Source organism: Malaya genurostris, chromosome 2 (genome assembly GCF_030247185.1).
Source record: "Malaya genurostris strain Urasoe2022 chromosome 2, Malgen_1.1, whole genome shotgun sequence".
NCBI classification, from domain to species: domain Eukaryota; kingdom Metazoa; phylum Arthropoda; class Insecta; order Diptera; family Culicidae; genus Malaya; species Malaya genurostris.
Window position 1 is genome coordinate 128,303,275 of NC_080571.1, and position 24,389 is coordinate 128,327,663.

The following is a 24,389-nucleotide window of genomic DNA, read 5'->3' on the forward strand; positions in this document are numbered from 1 at the left end:
GGTATTTGTCAAATTCGGAGTAACATTTACTTAGTGCTAGAAAAGGGAAAATTAGCTCGAATGAGTAAATGTTGCTCAGTTTCATTTGAATTGCCCAAGGAATTGTTCGTTTTGTAAAGAAATGCTTGTAGATTTAGAACAACATAACCTTTTTATTATTCTTTTAAAAATAGATTACATTTTGTGGTTAATTTTGCAATAAAAAGTAAAAATAACATTACATTACAAAAATTCATTCAAATCACGAATATAAACCTTAGGGCTATCAGCTGTAACAGAAATGAACGAAACTTGAACTTAAGGGCTGAAGACACTACCGTAAAGTGGTAGGTTTTTTGCTATTTTCCCGTTTCAAATTAAATTTTCTGTGAAACGGTGCAGAATATAAAAAAACCCACCTGACAATGTCTTCGAAATTTAGTTGAGAATATTCTGTGAAATTTTCAGAATGATTCATTGAGTTGAGCGGTCGTGTTGTATTTTTTTCTGACTGAAGAACTGCTGAAAATTGGAACGCTCGGAAATGCATACCTCTACTTGTTCATCGCATATCTCGGCTTTGAAGGCTTGTATCATAAATCTACCGTGACAAAGTCTAGATAATTTAGTTTAGATGCGATTAGTATATAAAAACATATATGTTATCGCGATAAAAAAAGTCTTGTATTTTTCTGTGAAACAAAGTCAGTTTCAATGCATCCACCATTTTTTTTTGTCGTGAATACGACTTACTTTACTATGGGGCGCCTTTTCAAAATTAGCCATATGGAAGAATGGGCAGAACTTAATCGCGAATATCTCGACTTGTATTAATGGTAGCAACATAATTCATTCACCATTTCATCAAAAATATGATCAGGAATTCAGGATAATATTTTGAACAGTGTGCGATAACCACAAACAAGTCAAAAATTAAGTTTTCTTAAAATTTTAAAACAACGCGGAAAACTCTTTACTTTCGCTTGGGTTTTTCGCGCAAGGACGACAATTTTAAGGTAGTCAGGCACATATCTTCGACTGAATGCGTATAAAAGGGGAACCGTGGTCGAAAATCGATCATTTCTTTTCGTGCGTTCGATGGAAGCAGACGTCGTGGGAGTGGAATCATCTACCAGCAGCAGCAGCGGGAGTTAAACTTTCAACCAGCAGCGAGAGATAATGCACCTTCTGCGTGGTTAAAAGCCTCAAACGCTCAGGTCGCATCTCTCATTCGCTTGCTGGCCATCGAGGCGAGAGGACCTTAACCAGCAGCAGCAGCTAGAGTTAACCAGCAGCGACGGAGAATGCACCTTCTGCGTGGTTAAAAGCCTCAAACGCTCAGGTCGCATCTCTCATTCGCTTGCTGGCCATCGAGGCGAGAGAACCTTAACCAGCAGCAGCAGCGGGAGTTAAACTTTCAACCAGCAGCGAGAGATAATGCACCTTCTGCGTGGTTAAAAGCCTCAAACGCTCAGGTCGCATCTCTCATTCGCTTGCTGGCCATCGAGGCGAGAGGACCTTAACTAGCAGCAGCAGCGAGAGTTAACCAGCAGCGACGGATAATGCACCTTCTGCGTGGTTAAAAGCCTCAAACGCTCCGGTCGCATCTCTCATTCACTTGCTGGCCATCGAGGCGAGAACCAGCAGCGACTGAAACTGGATTCTGAGTCTGTTATTGGATCTAAATTTAGGTCTTGAACTCAGGGTCCAGTTCTCTATTCCAGACTTCTATTCGGTTCTTCTTAAAACCATAATAATACTCCTAAAGAATTATGCGGAATTTACTTTACTGTACCTCTATCCAACCCATTTTTGTCGTGAATACGGCTTACTTTACTAAGGGGTGCCTTTTCAAAATTTACCCTCTGAGAGAGTGATAAGTTTTTGATCGTGAATATCTCTTGTTGTATCTAATGAATCAACATAATTCTTGCGACATGCCGACATGGAAATATGATCACAATTTTATAAAATTTTCAGTTTTGTGACATAGTCTCAAATAATTCAAAATTAAACTTTTCTGAAATGTTTGGTATCAACGAGTATCAAAAAGGATAATTCATAAGGCGCGTTTGCCTTTCTCGTATTTTTAAAGCTCATAGCTCAGTGATCTGTGAAAGGATTTATATAATCTAACTACCAATAGAATCGAAATTTTTCAATTTAAACGTGTATAGCAAAAGCATTGAAGTATTTCAATAGTACACTATTGAAAAACCTGTCTCATTTGCTCCATGTCAACACCATGTCAGAACGCGTTCTAAGGAAGAGAACAAAATATCTGCTGCTGTACAACAAATCGTCTGGGAAAAATGTTCCGAAAAGTGGTGAATATCGCAGTGAGTTCCTCAATTTGGTACTTGTGAATGCTAGAAACGAATCCCTACAGCATATTGATAGTTTCTTTCAATAAATTATGCAAATCCGAAATGAAATAATCGACAATAAAATTCTGTATGCTGCTATTTTTATAGCCGTTAGGACCGCCCATTAGTGAAAAAGCTACAAACGAAATCACATAAAAGGAAATCTCTTAACAAAAATTCAATCAGTTTGGATTCAATCGCCACTGCGAGCAGATGTGTTTTGTGTCGTCTGCACGCTTTCGACAAGAGCGATTACGTCACAGCTGCCAGTCATTAGCATTGGGAAAAAAACAACGGTGGAGAGCATTGCACAATATCAGCCGTTCTAATGGCTCTAAAATTTTTCTAAAGAACTATTAGGATTTGTTGTTCGCAAATCGTAGGGAAATATCCTCAGTTTACTGCAAATCAAGAACAGTTTGCTTAGATTTGTGCACTTTTCGCTGTGTGAAATTCACAGTAATCGAGATCTAGTGAAGCTTTCTTTGTTTTTGCGAAAAATGTGAAAAAGGGGAATGCGTGCATAATTCATACAATTGATATTCGGAAGTGTTAAGGAACATGTCAGTTGTTTTCGTATTCACGACATCCAGTTATGTCTCTGACATTACCCACCCGCCTTTTTTTTCGCTTTGGTTTCTTGATAGCATTCTGAAAAAGGAGAGAGAAATAAAATTGGCTCGACAAGGCTGCCAAACACACAGATATTCAATTTTTGTGAAAGTTGAATATTTTTTCATTGTTCATTGGAATCATGTAATGTCCAACCCATACGATAGATTAATGTGATAAAACTTCTCATCAAAATAATAAAATATATGCTGGCAACCCAGTACAGTTTGCTCATATACGAGAGACTACAAGAGAAATACGATGCGCAAAGGGAATTGAGCGAGCCACGTGGTCGATTTAAAACTTAACACGTGGCCCTGTGTCCTCAGACCTTAAGGCAATTCTAAGTCTTCTGCACAGAAAGCTTCTTTGAACGATGCCGCAAGACTATTTACGGTGGCTCTCCGAACATTTGAACGGCAATTCTTCATTTTTACTCGTGTTTAATTTGTGAGTTTGTTGAAAATGAGCTTTTAACCGACGACACGACCTGCCACTCGACTATCAAACTTTATGGCAAATTAACTACCCCTCAGTAACTGGTAATGTCAAAACGAAATCCTTTGAAAAAATGTTGAAACTAGCAACACAGATTGATAGATTGTTGTTATTAGAACAACAGTTATCAGTAACCTTGGTTGCGATTTCGGTCACAGTAGATAAATATAAATAATCGAACCAAACGATTTTCTATTTTGTGTGAAAAAAAATGCTTCTTGTAGCTTTTAGTACTGGAAAATTATATTTAAATACTAAAAACTGCATTTTTCTGTTCTAGATTACGAGCAGAGTAGAGCCCACTCAAATCGTTGGGGATAAGGATAATCCATCGATTTATTAGTCAAATTCCAACCAAATGGAATCGCTCTTTAAGTATTTCTCCCTGCCGCTCGAGTTTATGGAGTGCTATGAATCGGCCAATCGCATAGGTAACAAAAAGAAACTAGGGAACGGATATTAGCGGCCCTTACACGAGCATTAAAAATGTCATTACTGAATTATTAATGAACGTGTAATGGTGCAGTAATGACGAGATTTCAAACAAATTTGAAATACATCATTACTTAGTTACATTAAAACTGACATTTTTAATGCTCGTGTAAGGGCCGCTATTAAGTGCACAGCATTCTGTTGGGATTCAAGGTGTCCAAAGCGGAACAGTCGTAGGGAATCTACTAGCGCTGGGAGATGTCGGAATCTGATGGATTGTCGATACCGTGTTGCAAATAATAAACAATCTGTAATAAACAAATTTGGGGAAAATTAGAGCGACAGCGGAGAGTACGCTTGCGTCTTTCGAAATATACGGCAAATAAGAAATTGCTATTGAAATTTCATATTGAGACATTAATTTTTTTTCATTTGCAAACAATAAATAACATGTAATAATAAACTGCTATTCCCACTGATTCATTCGTTAACGTTTATTACGCTATAAAAACATTTTTATAGGCTATTGTAGCAACACTAATAGTTACTTCAACATCTTCCATCAATATCAATATTCCAGTGTCAAAACTGGATTCTAACGACGAACTCTATTGAACCAAAAAAATGCTGTATTTCGATCGAATCGAATTTTGTCGAACGAATATAAAACTTTGCATTCTGTAAAACGCTCGAGTGATGCTTTTGTATGGAAAACTCGAGCTACAGAATGCAAAATTTCGTATTCGATCGAAACAATCCGATTCGACCGAAATACAGAATCGGGGTGATTATTTTGGATATATATCACGTGAAAAAATGGCCCAAATGTGCAAATATTTGATACTTTAAAAGACGAAAAGAGCGCTTTGGTAAAATATATGGCTTCGTTTTCCGTTTTCTCCTCTGCTGGAACAAATCAAAACATACATGTAAGCAAAAAATAAGATATATATATATATATATATATATATATATATATATATATATATATATATATATATATATATATATATATACTCTATATATAATAACGACGATAACGATTCAAATACTTTTTGTGAAGTAGGGTAACAGAGGTATTTTGGCCACTTCATATATTTAGGCCCACCTAACAAACTATATGGATTTACATTAAAATACCTATTGCGGAAGGATTTTTCAAAGATAATAAAACGTTTGGTGGATAGTTTTACATAGTGGGCTAAAATAAAATCGATCCTAAAGCGGGCCAAATACCTCTGTTACCCTATTTAGACGACAGGCTGTATTTTTTTTTCCAAATTTGTGTTTGTTTCAAGCCCAACGTAGATAATATGCGTTTAATTCATGGATTGGGCATCATCTAATAACGCAAATTTCACGTTTATTCTCGTGAATATCGTATATCCCGAAACGAAGGCTGCACATATGCGATAGCGAAAACCTTCAATCGTAAAAGGCTGCACTAATTATTCGTATTAGAAAATATAATTATCTCACCTTTTAATTTTCGATAGACGTCTTCATCTACAGCGGCCCCAACCTGCTCCATTTTCGTTCAAATACGTTTCCAATAAAAATGCGGAAATAAACAAAAATTTTCAAAGCGTTCTCAAAAAGCGGTGAGTGAAAATTGTTGTTAATTTGGAAACATAGTAGAATCTACTCAGTTTTATAAATCAATCTTACTAACTTTTTGACATTTATACAAAATAAGCAAAAGTGAGTACGAATTACTCACAATAGAGTAACGTTGAGCGATTCTATTCTGTTTCCAAATTAGCAACAATTTTTAATCACCGCTTTATTCTTCGAATGCTGTGCAAAATGCCGGTACGTGGGTAACGTAGGAAGGCGGACGGATTTTTCCCAATGACGGATCAACAAGTAGCGGCACCCTTTATTCGTTGGGTAGAAGTAAGTCAGTATTGAATTTGATGTGCATTAAGTAACAAATATTTCTTCTCTTTTAGCCAAGTAACAACGCATTAATGGAACATATGGCGTCAAGACGAAACGATGACCCGCATGTTGTATGTGTTGGTCAAACATATAAAACTGGATGTTACTATGTGATTATTTGCAAGGAAATCTGTATTGCGGTGACGAATTCAATACACGCGATATAAGAATATCATAAAATCCTTTAAAGTGTTCGGAATACGCGTGCCCACGAATTAATCCATGATGGTGGATTTTTTAAAATGCGTGCTATATAAATCACACATCACGAGAGCCACCGTGAATAGTCTTGCGGCAGCGTTCAAAGAAACTTCCAGTGCAGAAGAATTGTCTTAAGTTCAAGTTTCGTTCATTTCTGATAAACGAACAAAAATAATGAAAACATAAACAGTAACCCTTGACTACAATAAACGATTCCATTGTACAAAGCTACACCAAACTTCTGATGAGTGCTACACCAGTGGTATCGGTGCAGAAAAAGTGTAGCACTGGTGTAGTGCAATTGGTAAAAACGAACGGTTTTAGTGCAGCTTTCGCTACACGTACACGTATTTCGTATCGTAAATCGAGCTACCCCTCAGTAACTGGTAATGTCAAAATGGAATCGCTTGAAAAAATGTTGGAACTGGCAACATAAGTTGGAAAATTATTGATTTTGAAAAACAGTTACCAGTAGCCTTGGTAACCACAAAAAAAATGTAAACAAAAACAAGAGATTCTCACTAAAAACGAAACCACTGAGTGTAGTTGGCCACTGGCAGGTATTAAATTTATTCTTTCAGAGATAATCATAATCTGCAGCTTGGCAGCTGCACAATCTTCAGCTTTGCAGCTGACGCGTTGTATTCTCGACACTTTTGGAGTACTTGTCTCATAACGAATATGTAATTCGTAGTGGCGTACCGTACCGGCAACGCAAATTATTCACTACTAAAATTTGATTTTGGTTGTTTAAGGTAATAAAAAACTTCTCGTGTGTTATCTTCAGGGGGAATATATTCATTTAACTAAGCAAAAAAACTAAAACTAGTCCACCAAGCTGGAACATTGCTGCCCCGTTTCAATGCTGTACAAAATTATCGCTTTCAGGACGCTTTCTTCCATGATATAACGCTCTAAAAGTAAATATGTCCCAAGAATTTCCTGAATTTGCGTACTTAATCGAGACTTTTCAATCAACTCATTTAAAGTTTTTAGCTTTGCTTCCTAAGTATTTGGTCCCAGAGAACTTTTTTCGAGATCGAACTAAAAACACAAAGCGATTAGAAATTCATTTATACGAATTAGAATATCATTTACACTCACCAAGCATCGGCGTTTGATAAACTTTATATACAATTCAGCCCTCGAATGAATTATTGTTATTTTTTGCAGTTTTTTGTAAGATTTTTAATAACCATGAAATGTGGAATTATTCCACAACTGTTTCAAACTGTTTGTTTATTTATTCTGGTGCTCCTTGGTAACTAGTTCATAGCAACTTAAACAGTGTTCCTCGAATAGTTAGTTTTTGTCATTTTCAAGGGGTCGCTATATTTATGGTAACTGGTGGTAAATCGCTCACGAACACTTTTTATTATGATTTTTCTTCGGAGTATCTGGTCGTGTCGTCGGTTTAAAAGTAGTTGATCACATTTCAATCACCCCGGTGGTGCGATTGTCATCTGAAAACAATTGGCTTGAAGCCGAAATTTTTGGTTCTTTTGGTTCTAGTTCGCTGTCAAATGCTGTGTTTAAGCAGTGTTCACATCTTTCACCAACATAAGGAAATGATTTCGATGAAATATAATCAAACTATAACAAACCACTTTTTTTTCTTATTCAAAAAGAGGTCAAATTACTTGTTTTGTAGAGAATACTAGACAAGAGTTATATTTATATTGGATTTGAAGAAATTAACTTTTGACACCAGTGTGGTTTGATTGTATGGTATTAACGTAGCTTAAAATATTGTTGGCAACAACGCCACCAAAACAAAATGCGTCGTTTTCAGGAACCAGCTTCCATAGCAGGGGGATGATTTCAATGAACAATTAACGTGAAGTAATTCATTCTACTGAATCTTGAAGATAATACTACTAATTTGCAAACCAAGATAAAATCTATGGTTACCTTATCATTATCCGAGTCGTTAGAAGATCATCCAATGATAACAAATACTCCTACAAATGGCTACTAATTCTTTGCACGTTCATTGATATGACTAATTACGTTAGGTACTCTTTAATCACACACATTTGAAAAAACACTTCATTTCTAACTCCATCAATTACTATTAAAAGTTTTGCTTCCAGAACAAAGAGAAAATTTTGGGCAGAGTGAATTAAAAGATAGAAAAATTACAAAATACGCTTGGTTCTAGATTCGTGACGGGTGTTATGAATGAGTTTGTTGCTATGCAACGCTGTTAGAAAAAAATCGCAATATTTTCATTTTATCAGGAGTTCTTTCGTGCGTCACAATATGAAAATTACGTACCAGTTAAATTTATTGCTGGAACCATACACAGTAACAGTAAATAACGTAATGAAGTACTGGTTTCTGTTGTAAACTTTTTGTTTCATAATTCATTGCACTCGTATTGTTTAGGTACACTAGCGCCGTCCTGAATTCAGTGGAACAAACATGAAACAGGCTCATTTATGTCAGGTTGTGTATGGGTTGCAAAATTCACGGATTTTTATAAATATTTCACTTAAATGGCAGATTTTCAAAATGTTTTTCACAGATTATTATCGAAAATTTGCAACACCCCGCACGGCCTTTTGGCTACCTGGACAGCCATGGGCACACGACGGCTACCAAAATTGTTTCAGTGACGGCTGTCAAATCCAATTTGGCCAAACATATCTTAGTTAGCCGAGCGTTTTCAGCTTTTCACCTTCGCTGAAATTTTCAAAGATTTCCATCGGTATGACAAACGGCTGGCCGTCACGTCTACCTCAGAAATCCTGGTGGATACGGTTGTATCGTTTAAGTTATGTCTGTATACGGGGAGGCAGCCGGATACCAGAATGACTGCCAGTCATAGTATGCTCGCTGGCAGCCAAGCGGCTTGGCCCAAGCCAATGCGGGACATGGTGATAATATAAGTTGAAACATAAAGTTTTAAATGGCAACTCTGGAAAAGACAGTTCGCGATACACGCTTAGAAAAAGTTATTAAGAGTTTGCGTACTAGATACTCATTTTCAAATGACACATAGAAACGTCAAAAATTTAGAAGATACCATCAATTCGACGTGAACATTTCATAAGGGCACATAAACCAATGAGAGACTGTCTTTGTTTACTTTCTCTTCTGTAAATAACACCTAAATTTTCACGTTTACTTACCAAATTTGTATATAGAATGAAAGAAAATATCTCCAGCTTTGTAATAGTATCATACATGTAACGAACAATTGCGTAATAACGCAGATATAATCGAAAGAGAAAGTACACAAAGTACACTGCGCGACAACTGGAGCAACTTAGAAGTGAAATCCCGATCTGAACTGGTCGTTTGTTTATGTTTACATGCTTGAATCCCGGCACGCCGTACTTAATTTCGTGAGAAAATTAGAAAATTAGAACGTGTGCGAGCCGAAGTCAAACTTCGTTGTGGGTTCAATCAGACCCTGTCAGCTTGAAGCGAAATCAATCTTCAGTTCAGCAACGCCATCGCACGGTGTCACATTCAACATATCATGTCAATTGTATGGGTGTGCAGTGCTGCTATTTTGGCGCGCACGAATTTGACATTTCTCTTCCCTACTTCGGTGTACGAGATTCGATGCGAGCTCGCCTCGCAAAAAATGTTGTTGCCAATGATTTGTTCGGGAAATGTGAGAGCTGGATATCTTGTTAATATGATGTCTTTGGTTCAATCTAAGACAAGACCTGACATCTGGGGGGGGGGGGCTGCTTTTGTTCCAAAATAGACCAGTTTCTGATTGGCTGATTTTGATGTTGCCGCCTGCACATTGTGAAAAGAAAAAAAACTTTTGCAGGGTACGCGAGCAATGATGCCAAGTATAAAGAAAATCTGAAAACAAATTTATTAAAATGTAAAATTTTAGCTCACCAATGAAAATGAAAATTTTCGGAGAATGTTTCACTTTTTTTTCAATCTTTAAAATGTTTATAGTGGCAGGACTGTGTAATTAAAATAGGCATCAAGCCGTTTTTCTTTCTAGTGAATTAAAGTGTTATCAAAAAAGATTTGTTAAATTAGTGTAAACTCGAAAGTGTGTTTAGTTTTACGAGAAGAATGAACTGTTGTGTTCCACACTGTGGTCGCATTAAGCATTTCTATCCAAACCTGACTTTTTCCGGTTTCCAAAAGATCCGGTAATACGTCAACAATGGATTCGATTTTTCGTTCAACATGAGATATTTCGTGTTTTGTCATCAAAGCTCAAATAATTGTTTTAAAGCATTAATATATAATAAAGAAATGCATTCACCAAAACATTTGTTATGTTTATTTCAAATCAAAAACCTAAAGTCTAAAAATTTAAATGTAATATTTTTTTCCGAGCATAGTTATTAAAAAAATCTGTAAATATGGCTACACTGTAGCCAATACGTTGGTATTTATTCCACAGGGCGAAAATGACGAGAAGGATGATTCGGAAGGAAGAATAGGAAGCCAGTTTTTTTATTTATAACAATTTTTATTCAGGCTAATTTGCGTATAGCTTTACGTGACCGATTTACCCATGTTTTTGTTACACAATATAATTTTTTTATTGTTGGATCTCGTTGTCACCCTTCTTCTAGGGGGAGAGGAGCTTCCATTTCCTTCTAGCGAAGATTGGAGGTCATTTTGTCCGTTGCCCATATCATCCATTGCTACATCGTTGGAATTGTGAGTGGTTTCCGTTTCCTTGTTTTCATTGTTGATCGCAGTCTTGGGTTCATTTGCAGTTGCTGTAGATGCGCTTTGTACATTGATTGCAGTTGATAGTTGGTTAGATGGTGAAGGTGCTTTTGAAACAGGAGCACTGCATTCACTAGTCTCCGTTGTTGGGTGGTTGTCCTTTTTTTGTTTGTTTTCGCAGTTTCAGTGCAAGGTTTGCCGTAGTATGCAGGTTGTTCACAAAACTGACAATCAACCAATTGATTTTCATACGTAATCAACGTTTTACACGGTTGTATCCCGTCTTGACCACAAATGATGTAAGATGGAATTGCTTTACGTAGTTGCATACGTACTACTCGCACGCCATTCCGGATACCCGGGAAAAAATTCCGCCATACTTCCCTTTCGATGGAAAGAACCGTACTGCGACATACATTCCCGAACATACCCCTCGCTGGTCTGCGGGGGAAGGTCATGCACGCGTACTTCTATGGCATTGTCCACCATGTACACAGGGATTTTATATTTAACATTGTCATGATCAATACTGTGCACCCCGTTATTAACCGAAGCAAATGCAATTGCATCTTTTTCATTTTTAAACATAATGTACTCACAGTTCGACGCCTTGTTGAATTGAATCTCACTTACATCATTAACGGTTAGATGCATTCGTTCCTTAAGCAAGATTTCAATTTCGGTTGCTGCAGGTCTAACTTTGCAGCGCTTGAAATCAATACAAATTGAATTTGGCCTTGTAGGCCAAGTTTCAGGCTTTGTTAAATCGTATTTGCCCATTTCGTACACTCTATTGTTCACTGCACTGTATTGTCTTTGTTTATGTCGTCGCGACCGTAAGAAATTTTCGACTGTGTCGTTTGCGATGCGAGCACGAACTGAAGAAGCCAGTTGTCAGGTCTTGTCTTAGGGTTCAATCACTGAGGTAAAACATTTTTGACTCATAATCATACACTGCGGAAAATGCACATAGAGTGCATCGTAAGCTATGAACTTATGAACCAAGTAGAAGACAGTTCCATTACGTGTTATAGAGTTTTATAAACGGTTTAATGCCTTTCTCAACTGTTCTCTTGGCATTGCAGTGTTTTTTTGCATATATGTCTTCAATAATTGGAACGATGCGACTTGACAAAATTCACTGGGTTATTTCGAACTACTCACACTAGCATTCGCCACACAACCGCTGAAAATAGCCACACCAACACATTCACACGTGAATTGGACCATGATAATGAGAACCCGTAAAAAAATAATCGATTGATTTTACAGCATAAACAATTGATTCACAATCAGATCTATGGGTTTCAATACATTTTATTGTATACAAGATTTTTTTTCATTTCCAATGATTCAATATATTGTTTCTACAATTCACAGTTGAATTTATTGTACACGTGGTATTTCAAACAATATGCAAACTACATTTGATTGTTTTTTTTAAGAAAACATGTATGAGAAAAATTTATGATTTGAATGGTTGCGATACTTAACAACCTATACATTCTATTGTAAAAAGCATGTTCACAATTGAATTGAATTGATTGAATAGTGTATAACCATGTACATTAAAATATTTTTCAATGGTCACAGCCAAATTGTGGAAAGTTTATTTTTTATTCGGGTAACTTTTACTCTTAATTTGAGTTTAACATAAGAACTCGTTTGCATGTTACTATCAGTTTAAAAGTCGTAATAACCATTTGAAGCTACAGGTACTGTTTTCTGTTAGTGAGATCGCGTATTTCAAGGATAAGTCGCTTAACACAACACGGTTTTGGAAACGGATTTACATGATTCGTTTTTTTTTTGTTTGATCAGTTTTCACCTCCACCGGATTCGTACATCAAAAAAATTAGAAAAACTTACCGGAAAAATGGGAAAAATCCATAAAGTTGTTTTGTATGGACAATGGAATTTTTTAACTGAAAAAGTAGCCAATGATTGCTAGATCTACGAATGATGTTTGGCGCGCAACGAGTTGCATAAGTGCTTGGTCATCGAGAAAAAGAATACTAGATCGTTGAAAAAATTGTTTGGCGCGCAACGAGTTGTTTTGTGTGAAGATTCCGCATGCATATTTGATCCATGTGATTAATGAATAATATTGGCCATCCCGGCCTAACAAATCGAAAAATTTTTGAATAAATCAATGCAAAGATTGTGCTGTAGAAGCGTTTAGGTCAAACTAAGAAATTTTCCTTGCAGTTTGTTTTCTAATGATTCAGATTATACTAAGCGCACATAATACGTGCAATTAGATATCAATGTTCAAGATGATTATTGTTATAACCCGTTAACGTTTGTAATTCATTTGATTTCTTTTTACCAGAAAACACGTTCAACCATTTGGTTTCAATTTATTTATTCTTCCTCTTTGCCGTACTCCTCATGGCCCTGTTGTCAGTATCATTTCTAATGCAGTATATAAAAGGTGATTTTTTTGAGGTTAGGATTTTCATGCATTAGTATTTGCTCAGATTTTTTGAGGTTATGATTTTCATGCATTATTATTTGCTCAGTATGCTTTGACATTTCATCATGAATAGACTTACTAACGAGCAACGCTCGCAAATCATTGAATTTTATTATCAAAATCAGTGTTCGGTTTCCGCTTTTTTATCGACAAATTTTGTTCAGCGATGAGGCTCATTTCTGGTTGAATGGCTACGTAAATAAGCAAAATTGCCGCATTTGGAGTGAAGAGCAACCAGAAGCCGTTCAAGAACTGCCCATGCATCCCGAAAAATGCACTGTTTGGTGTGGTTTGTACGCTGGTGGAATCATTGGACCGTATTTTTTCAAAGATGCTGTTGGACGCAACGTTACAGTGAATGGCGATCGCTATCGTTCGATGCTAACAAACTTTTTGTTGCCAAAAATGGAAGATCTGAACTTGGTTGACATGTGGTTTCAACAAGATGGCGCTACATGCCACACAGCTCGCGATTCTATGGCCATTTTGAGGGAAAACTTCGGAGAACAATTCATCTCAAGAAATGGACCGGTAAGTTGGCCACCAAGATCATGCGATTTGACGCCTTTAGACTATTTTTTGTGGGGCTACGTCAAGTCTAAAGTCTACAGAAATAAGCCAGTAACTATTCCAGCTTTGGAAGACAACATTTCCGAAGAAATTCGGGCTATTCCGGCCGAAATGCTCGAAAAAGTTGCCCAAAATTGGACTTTCCGAATGGACCACCTAAGACGCAGCCGCGGTCAACATTTAAATGAAATTATCTTCAAAAAGTAAATGTCATGTACCAATCTAACGTTTAAAATAAAGAACCGATGAGATTTTGCAAATTTTATGCGTTTTATTGTTTAAAAAAGTTCTCAAGCTCTTAAAAAATCACCCTTTATAACACATTTCTCTTTCTACGATTTAATTGATTGTTACACTCCTTCATGCTTCTAGCTCGAAGTCCTCAAATCGCAATGGTCGTTTTATTTCTCGTTTTGGACGTCCAATCCCTACGTCGTTAGTTCCCTTGCAGTTTTCAGTGACCAATTTACTACCGTTTGCTGTCAATGTAGAATTTGGTGTATCCCAGTCGCTGCAGATAGGCTCGTTTGGAATCTCTCGATTAATGGTATCATCCTCCCGGTTTTCGACTAGTTTCTTCAGATGCGCAGAGTTTCTACGGTATCTGCGCCCATCATCCATCTGTACTGTTACCCTATTTCCCTGCTTGTTCACCACTACTGCTGACTCGGGAATGAATGCCGATGATAGTTTATTCTGCGGTACCAAGTTCCTCATCAAAACTCGATCCTGAATTTGTAGATCCGAATGTAGTGCATTGTTTTTAGCATCGTAGTATGATTTCGCCGATTGCTTATATATTTTGTCATGATCACGTATGCCGCTGTCTTCAATGTTGTTTGCCGCTAAATCAGGAATCCAATCCCGTAGTTTTCTGCCGAAAACCAGTTCAGCTGGTGAGTAACCCGTTGCCGGATGACGCAATATCGAATAAACGTAGTTGGCCTCTTGCAAGTCCTTCCTCCAGTCAGTCCCGTTCAACTCAGCTATTTTCAGCGTTTTCAATATGGAACGGTTTTGACGCTCAACTTCTCCGTTACTTTGTGGCCAGTACGGAGTAGTATGACGATATTCAATTCCAAAGGTGGCACAAAATTCATTCATTTTCCTGCTTGCAAAGTTCCGTGCGTTGTCCGAGACTAATTCGACAGGTAGTCCCATTGTCATGAACACTTTATCCAGTCTTTCAATGATGTCCTCGGTTTTAGTTGACCTTAAAATTTCGGTAATACGGTAACGGCTGTAAAGGTCAATCACTACTAAAATGGAATCACCTGATGGAAGTGGTCCTAATAGGTCCATCGCGAGAATCTGCCACGGTTGATGCGGAAGCTCTCGAACACACAAAGGTTCAGGGCGTACTGAATTGCTGACCAACTGGCATTCCAGACACGATTTCACTGTCTTCTCTACTTCTCTGTCAACGTTTGGCCACCAAACCTTGCTCCGGATGCGTTGCTTCGTTCTCTCGATTCCTGGATGACCGATGTGAGCCAATTTCATTATTCGTTTACGAAGATTAATCGGTGCTACTATCCGATCGTTCCTCATAACAATTTCGTTCACTGTACTCAACTCTTCTCGAAACGACAAAAAATGTTTCAGTTTGTCCATCCATCGACCAGTATTCAACGCCTCTTTGACTGCGGCTAACTCACTATCTTGCACTGTAGCTTCAACGATCTCTTCAATACGCAAGGCAGATGGTGTAGCTGATTCCAAAACAGTAAGCAACATTGATTCTCCATTTTGATCGTAAGTGGAGCACTCTTCGAATCTCGGCTGTCGTGATAACGATCCAGCGATATTAGCTTTTCCCGATACATGAACTATTTTGTACCTGAATGACTGGAGCCGCAATGCCCAGCGCTCAATTCTCGGGCACTGCTTTCGTTGAGAGCCAAACATTACCTTAAGTGGCTCATGATCGGTAACCAACTTGAATTCTAAGCCTCGCAAATATGGTTCCAGTCGTTCTATTGCCCAAACAAGCGCTAGCGCCTCTCTTTCATTCTGTGCGTACGCTCGTTCGACTGTCGATAACCCTTTACTCACGTAGCAAATCGCCCTCTTTTTGCCATCTTTCTCCTGCAACAGCACCGCTCCGATCCCTACCGGACTGGCATCTGCTATAAGTATTGTCTCATCGTAGGGTGAGTAGTATCCAAGGTTTTTAGGATCTACTAGTACTTTCTTTACCTCTTCGAAGGCAGCCATGTGCTTTCGTTCCCATTTGAATCGAACATCTTTGTGTAACAGTTCTCTAAGTGGTGCAGTTAACGTCGACAAATTCGGTATGAATTTCCCAAGATAATTAATAAGACCCAGGAAGCTTCTCAATTCTTCTACCGTTTCAGGGTTACGACATCGCCGAATGGCATCCACCTTCTCTTCAGCCGGACTGATTCCATCACTGCTCAATCGATGCCCCATGAACATAACTTCTTTGCGCCCAATCTCACACTTCTTCTCGTTAATTGTTATGTCATACTCTTTCAGACGGTCAATGACGGCTCGCAGTGTACGATCGTGTTCAACGTTATTGCGTCCAAACACAAGCATATCGTCGATAAACACTTTTACATCTTTAATTCCTGCTAGTACACGTTCTATGATGTTTTGAAAAACTTCTGACGCACAACTCATTCCAAATGTAAGGCGTTTATATCGAAAGTAACCATTGTGTGTAGCAAAAGTCGTAATCGGTCTTGATTGCTCTGAAAGCTCGATTTGATGAAATGCCTTGTTAAGATCTATCTTAGAAAAATATTTGCAGTTGTGCAAATGTGGAATAATGTCGTCGAAGGTTGGTAAAGGATGGTGTTGTGGAATGATTGCTTTGTTGGCGTCCCGCATATCAACGCAAATGCGTATCTCATCGGTATTACCCACCTTTGGTCGAACAACTAATCGTGATATCCATGGGGAATCTCGAGGAGCGGGCTCAATAATATCCTGTTTTAACAATTTCGCAAGTTCCCTTTCCACTTTCGGTTGCAATGGAATCGGAACACGACTCTGAGTGTGTTGAATGGGTTTTACAGTAGGATCCAGTTGAATGTTGACTATAACACCTTTAACTTTTCCGATTCTCTCGTCGTTCGATTCTACAGCACAAACGGACGTGTCTATTTTCAGAATTCCAAGCTCAACAGCCGCTCGTTTTCCAAGAAGATTAGCTCCTGACTCCTTCACAACGTACACCATATCACTTATAGAAGATTTCTTAGTCGATATATCTGCGATGAACATTCCCTTGATCGAAAGTTTGTGGCCGCCGTAAGTGAATAATTTCTTGGAAACCGTATTTGTCTGAAAATCTATTTGGACTTTTCTACTTTTTAAAAACTCCCAGACATCAGCACTTATCACATTAGCGCTCGCACCGGAGTCGATCATCCAGTCGAGTTGCACGCCACCCACTTTGCACGTTGCCTTCTCACTGTTAGTTAGATTCATCGCGAACACATAGTGGATACTCTCATCATCTGTTTCGTAATTATTTCGCTCGCTTTCGTCACTATCAGAATCATTTGTAGTTACTTGTCTTAGTTTATGCTTTTGACGCAGCTGGATTTTCCCGTCCAATTTTTTTCGTGCTTCAATGCCTTTTGTTTTGCAACATCGTTTGAAGTGTCCGATTAAGTGACATTTCTCACACTTTTTGTCCCGTGCTGGACAATCATCATCGTTAGCGTAGTGCCCAGTATGACCACATCTGTAACATTCCCCGTTAGACTTCGTAATACGGTTGATTTCTTCCGTTCGCTGCAGATTCTTACGGTGCTTCGCAATCGTTTCCAGAGAACGACCCTCCTCCACCGTTTGTGCTAATGTCATATTTCCCTTGGTTAGAATCTTTGCTCGTAGTTCATCCGAGTACCCTTTTTCAAAAATTTGCTCCTTTATGTTCTCCTCAAGCCAATCGCCATACTCACAGACACTGCCTTGCTCCCGTAGTCGCAGGACAAATTTTTCGATTGTTTCCTCTGAGCCTTGTTCAAGATTCCGGAATATGTGACGTTCTCTCGGTAAGCATTTGAGTGGGAGAAAGTATTCGTCGAGTAGTTTGACCGACTGTTGGTAAATATCCGAACCCTCTGGAATTTCCACCTCAGCCTCTCCTCGCAAATTGAAAAATATATCTTGTACATCAGTACCAGCATATTGCAACAGATAGGAGCGCTTTCGAGCTGTGTTTACCACATTGTTTACTTCCAGAAAGATATTGAAGCCTCGCTTCCACTTTTTCCATCGACTTGACACGGTAGAGGTATCCGTCGGGTCAAACTTTTGAAAGCTGGGACCGCTTTGATTTTCCATACTTGTCCGATGAAACTGTTTTTTCGCGCACTCTTTTCTGAGTAGTAGCTACTATTCAAACTGCTGTTCACGAATTCCCGTACAGTTTTAAACTGCTGTTTCCGTTTATTCTTACTCGAATTTAATCAGCATCCGTATTTAAACCATTGGTATTTAACTTTTCTATGGATTTACCATCGTCGCCAAATGTTATAACCCGTTAACGTTTGTAATTCATTTGATTTCTTTTTACCAGAAAACACGTTCAACCATTTGGTTTCAATTTATTTATTCTTCCTCTTTGCCGTACTCCTCATGGCCCTGTTGCCAGTATCATTTCTAATGCAGTATATATAACAATTATCATAATGGATTGAAATAGTCATTTCATATTGCATTTTCTTCGTAGAATGTTCAAATTGGTAAGATCAATATCAAATTACAATTTAAGCGTCGTCTCTCTAAGCAACCAAAGGTCCACAGTACCTGAAAAATATCCACTTTATTAGAGCTCTAAAGTTCGCGTGGCACTTTTTGGCAACTTGAACATACAAAATAAGTTCTGAGAAAACTTTCTCGTTGCATAAAAGCTGTTCAAGGAACTGTTGGTTCTGTTGAGTCGGGTGAACATTCAAATATAAGTAATTCTTTAAAAAAACGGACTATTCCGAATGATGTTTAAGTCAGATCTAAGTCAGTTTTACTAAACACAACTTGTAAATATATCCTACTATACCGAATGAGCAACTCTAGAAGAGAAACTCTTCAACATTGTGTTAAGTTTATCAATAAAAATTTCTGGTAAGTGAGCTCTTTTTTATCGATTACCGAAAGCAAGAATCGCAAAACTGGCAATTTCAATTGGCACATTGTCGCAATGTCTAATTACGGGCAAATTCATTTGAAAAATCATAGCAGAAGTTGAAGAAAAAGTTTTTACTCTGAGGTGGTAATGTAGATCTAAGTTCATTATGCGAAATCTACCGTTTATTCAGAATGGAGCATTCAATTTGGTTTGATACAATTTTTCAAATGCCTGGAAATAACAAATAAAGTATCCAAAATAAATAGTACTCGATCACCATACATTCTAGTACTCGAGAAATCAACGTTACACTGGTTTCTGATTAAAAAAAGGTTGAACCGAAAAAATCTAACCTTACCCAATTTCACACATTTCTGAAGATTTTCCATGTTTAATCGTAGTTTATGTGGGTTTAGTAGAACAGAATTACAGTGAACTACGTGACCGCAGGAAAGAAACCGATAGGGAAATTAATGAAGACGACGGAATTAACTGTATAAAACACGTGGCACGATTGGAACAACTTTTATTAGTAATGACAGTTACGAGCAGAGTTAATTCAATACAGGGTTTCCAGATTAGCGAGTAATATATACAGGTATAACAAATACATTATAGGAACGAGGGAACCGTTGCACTCGTAACACTCCTCCTCAACGGTTAGTCTTCGTCGGCAGAGATGGCATTTCACCAGAGTGATACCCGCTAGAGTCAGATTTTTGCCACACCGAGGATGAAAAAACGAAGCACCGCACAAAGAGGAAAGCGCACTTCTTCTCAGTGTCGAATAGACAGCATTTGAGTGTGTGCTTGTGGTTAAAGCAGCTGGCGCGAGTGAAACACATTCTCTTCGCATGAATCGCTCACACGCGCTCTCGTCTAAATACACCCAAGTGACCACTGGCGCGTGATGGTGAGCGAACACTTCTGTGAACTTCAATTAATAGAGAGTAGATCTGGCCTTGCTATGAAAAATTTGCAAGGAAAACCGAAAATTTTACGATAAATTGTTTTATTTTGCTGATTTTGCGTGTCCACGCTTCATCTACGAAAACCATACAGCAGAGTGCTCACCGGCGTGTACACCTCTGTGAAAGTATCTGCATCCACCTCGGAGAATTTATTAGCTAATGCTCTAGCACTTTGGTGCGATTCAGTGGAAGAGGTAAAAGGAAATAAACAAACGCACTCATGATGTGTGCACACTCTATACAACAGTGGTGTATAAATGTGAAAGAGAAGAGCTCTCGTTGAAGTTGTCAGTGCGAGGGGAGAAATTTTGCTTGCTCTTCGTCACACAGTGGAGATAGACATCTCTGTTCGTCGGTACAAGCCCTAGTGACTGAGAGAACTGTAGATGTTTCACAGCACCAAGCGGCTTCGTCAATACATCGGCTTTCATTTCGTTAGTTAGACAGTATTGCAGCTTGATAGTTCTTAGCTCACAGAGGTCTTTTATAAGGCAACGTTTAGTCTCCACATGTTTTGATCTCCTATTGATCCTCTCCGATTGTGCGAAAGCGAGACAGCCTTGGTTGTCTTCGTGCACTACAGTTGCAGCAGCCTATTTTTCGCCTAATTCACTTAGCAGTCGCCTCATCCATAAAACTTCTTTACAAGTCTCACCCAAAGCGATAAATTCAGCTTCCATAGACGAAAGACTCACACAATCTTGACGTCGACTCACCCAAGAAACGACACCTCCCGCAAAGAATGTTGCAAAACCCGTCGTTCGTGTATCTGTGTCGCCAGCCCAGTCTGAGTCCGAATCAGCAACTAACGCGTTGGATTCAACTCCTCCAAGTTTCAGCCTCCAATCGATTGTACCTTTTAGATAACGTACTACTCGCTTAGCGGCCGTCCAGTCAGCCTCCGTTGGTGCAGCAAATTTTCTTCCTAAAATCGATGCACTTGCAGCAATGTCTGGTCTAGCGCATACTGCTACGTACATTAGTGCTCCAACAACGCTACGATACTTGGTACTATCTTCCATCACTTTATGATCATCTGAACCTTTTAAGAATCCCTGGTCCATGGGTGTCTTAGATACTTTTGCATTTTCCAGTCCAACGTTAGAAACTAGTTTTTCGATGTAGCATTTGATTCCCAAACTGTACATTCCGTCTGACCCACGCTGCAGCTCAAGGCCAAGGAAATTATTTGGTTCACCTAGCCAGCTGATCTCGAAATGTTTTCTCAATTTTTCATATACGCGTTTGATCTCCGCTTCATTCACACAAGCAACGAGCAGATCGTCGACGTACACGATGATGTAGGTTTTAATTCCATTTCTGACAGCAGTAAACAAACACGGATCTGCTGAAATAGATACAAAACCCATGCTTTGTAACACACTTAATAACTTTCGATTCCATCATCTTGCCGACTGCTTTAAACCGTAAATGCTTCTGTGTAATTGACATACTTTCTCCTCCTGGCCATGCACTACATATCCGGGCGGTTGGCGCATGTACACCTCTTCATCAATATCGCCGTACAAATAAGCCATTTTAACATCTAGGTGCCGCAACGTAAGCCCGTCTCTCCCAGCTAATGCCAGAATCGTTCGCAATGTAGCATACCGAGTAACAGAGGCAAATACTTCATCAAAGTCTACACCGTATTTTTGCGTATAGCCTTGTGCAACGATGCGAGCCTTGAATCGTATAACCTCGCTTATTTCATTCTGTTTTGCCTTATACACTCATCGACTACCTACCACTTTCTTACCGGGTGGTAAATTGACAAGCGTCCAGGTTCCGTTTACCATGTGCGATTGAAACTCATCGTCCATTGCATCTTTCCACGAATCAGATTCCTCCTGAGTAGCAACACCTACTTCATAATCTTTAAAATGTTTCGGTAGCTTTCCCCTATTTTTTCGTGTTGTTGATTGAACATCAGGTGCACTTACTGAAATATCTTCATAATCATTTTCATCCAGATATTCAGGTGACTCCATTTTGATCGCCAGTGGATCGCCGTAAACATCAGAAGAATTCATATCATAGAACTGTTCGCATTCGCTATGTTCATCGCTGTCCACCTTTTCATTACAATCGTCTTCAGGTTGATGAACATTCTGTTGCTCAACTAATGGCATCGGATTTCGCAACGATATGCCATTTAAATCGTCGTTCGTGTCCTCCGACACAGTTTTCCGCTGAACATTATATTGCTCCTCCGTAAGCTCTAAAAATCTGGCATCGCGACTTAACGTAACCTTCTCGATTTCCAGATCCACGAAACGTTAAGCTTTATGCTGATCGGAATAACCAATTAATGTTAATTTTTGTGCTTTACTATCAAATTTTCCACGCTTACTATCCGGAACATGAACCCAAGCGTTACAACCAAACACCCTGAGGTGATTTACATTGGGTTTTCGCCCGAACCACTTTTCATACGGTGTACAATTAACAGAACGTGACAGTAATCGGTTTTGCACATGAGTAGCCGCCAATACGGCCTTACCCCAATATTTTTTCTCCAATTTGGCATCAAGGAGCATGGTAGTTGCCATATCTTGCAGATAACGGTTTCTTCTTTCGGCTACACCGTTTTGTTGCGGTGTATATGCCGCTGTATATTGCGCTTTTAAACCCTCTTGCACAAAGAAGCTCTTCAAACGTTCATTGCAATATTCACCGCCACCATCTGATCTTATTACTTTAGGTTTACTCCCAAAAAATGTTTCTACGTACTTAACGTACTCCATTAATTTGTTCGGCGCATCTGACTTTTTTATTAACAGATACACGACGGTATATCTACTGTAATCATCAATTGCAGTCATTAGATAACGGTTGCCGCTTGGTGTTGGCGTGCGCATCGGACCGCACAAGTCTGTGTGCACTAAGTCCAACACTTCCTTTGTTTTCTTTGCCGCAACTTTCGGGTGTCCTAGAAAGTTTGCCTTCGATGCACGGCTCACACGTCAAGCGAATTCCACAGTCCTTCAAAACCATTCCATTACTAAGTTTGTATTTAAACATCTTCTCCACAATAGCTGGATCTCAGTGTCCAAATTTTTTGTGCCACTGATGTTGGCACCATTCGTTGTGCCTCTTGCACTGCGCTTGCAAAACAGATTCCGAAATTCCCATGATGTACAAACTTCCATTACGATCACCTTTGGCAACAAGTTTACCAGCATCGTCAAAAATCTCACAGATAGTTGGCTTGAAGAAAACAACTGAAAACCCTTTCTTCGTCAACTGTGCCACAGATAACAAGCTACTGTTCAATGTTGGCACGAACAAAACATCTTTAATAATAACTTCCGTAATACCGTTACATCCGCGAACACTATTTAACTTGCAATCACCTGACCCAAGAGACTTTATCGTGGACCCATTTGCTAAAATCACATTAGAAGATCCATCCTCTTTGAAAGATGTAAACAAAGATCTGTCATTCGTCATGTGTCGACTGGCACCGCTATCAACTACCCAGCAACGCTCAGTTCGCTCATCGCTAGCCAAAAAAAGATCTGAACTCGAGTGCTCCGTAGTAGCCTGTTTGGCTTTCGGGTTAACCTTTTGTTTTTCTTCACCACTCTGTTTCTGTTTTTCCTGCAACAGACGGCAGTTTCTGTGCATATGTCCCTGTTTCTTGCAGAAGAAGCAAGTTTTCTCTGCAGCAGCAGCAGCAGCAGTACTAGTATTATTCTTCATCTGGCTTTTCATCGCTTTTGCATCTCCGATGGATATACCGCCCCGCTCTTTGCGCCTTTCATACTCATCGAGTAATTTAGATTTAACCAATTCAACCGTCAAATCTTCATCGGGACAACTCTCGAGTGCCGTTATAAGCCCACTGTATGAATCAGGAAGACTTCTCAGAATCATTGCTATTTTCAGTGAATTTTCTAAATCCTGACCAGCATTCTCCAACCGATCAAATAAGTCCTCTATATCGAACAAATGACTTTCGATATCTCCACCTTCGCGCAGATTCAAATTACAGAGCCGTTTCAGCAGTGAAACCCTCGAGGTAATAGTTACCTTCTCATGATATCTCTGCAGCTGATCCCAAAATTCACGAGCGCTTGCTGCTGTTTTCACAACGCTATATTGGTTGTCTTCAATACACAAACCCATCGTAGCCTTTTCCTTCTTGTCGTCCGTAGTCCATTGCGGTGTTACCGGCTCCGGCTTCGCACCATCAATTACGTACCACAGATCCTCCCTGGTTAGCAGCATTTCCATTCGAAATTTCCACGTTTGCCAATTCTGATTGTTCAATTTGACAAATTTACTAACTGTATCCATGTCGCTCCGGATACAAAAAATTCCGACGCAAACGTAAATAAATTTTTCTCCACGAAAATTCACGATTTTTTCGCAACTTCCACTGGGCCCATAACCTGTGGGTTTAGCAGAACAGATTTACAGTGGACTACGTGACCGCAGGAAAGAAACCGATAGGGAACAACTTTTACCCACATTATCAGATCCGAATGAATTCCGAATGGATTCCGAATCAATTCCGAATCGGCGAGAAATTTTCATTCGGAATTTCATGTGGAAATCATAATGAATTC

At 38.9% G+C, this 24,389-nt stretch overlaps 1 protein-coding gene and 1 long non-coding RNA gene across 2 annotated transcripts; one reads left to right on the forward strand and one right to left on the reverse strand.

The window, feature by feature from the left end:
• Positions 1-3,569: 3,569 nt before the first annotated feature.
• Positions 3,570-6,588, forward strand: LOC131431696 (uncharacterized). Its single transcript, XR_009229715.1, has 5 exons — positions 3,570-3,675; positions 3,736-4,816; positions 5,384-5,488; positions 5,717-5,783; positions 5,840-6,588. It is a non-coding gene; the product is annotated as an uncharacterized LOC131431696 (long non-coding RNA).
• A 7,509-nt stretch (positions 6,589-14,097) lies between these two features.
• Positions 14,098-18,060, reverse strand: LOC131428822 (uncharacterized protein K02A2.6-like). Its single transcript, XM_058592863.1, has one exon. The coding sequence runs from the start codon at positions 18,058-18,060 to the stop codon at positions 14,098-14,100; it is 3,963 nt and encodes a 1,320-aa protein (XP_058448846.1).
• Positions 18,061-24,389: the final 6,329 nt, after the last annotated feature.

Excerpts from the sequence above, each read along its gene's own strand:
- LOC131428822 (XM_058592863.1), bottom strand. The coding sequence starts at position 18,060 with ATGGAAAATCAAAGCGGTCCCAGCTTTCAAAAGTTTGACCCGACGGAT.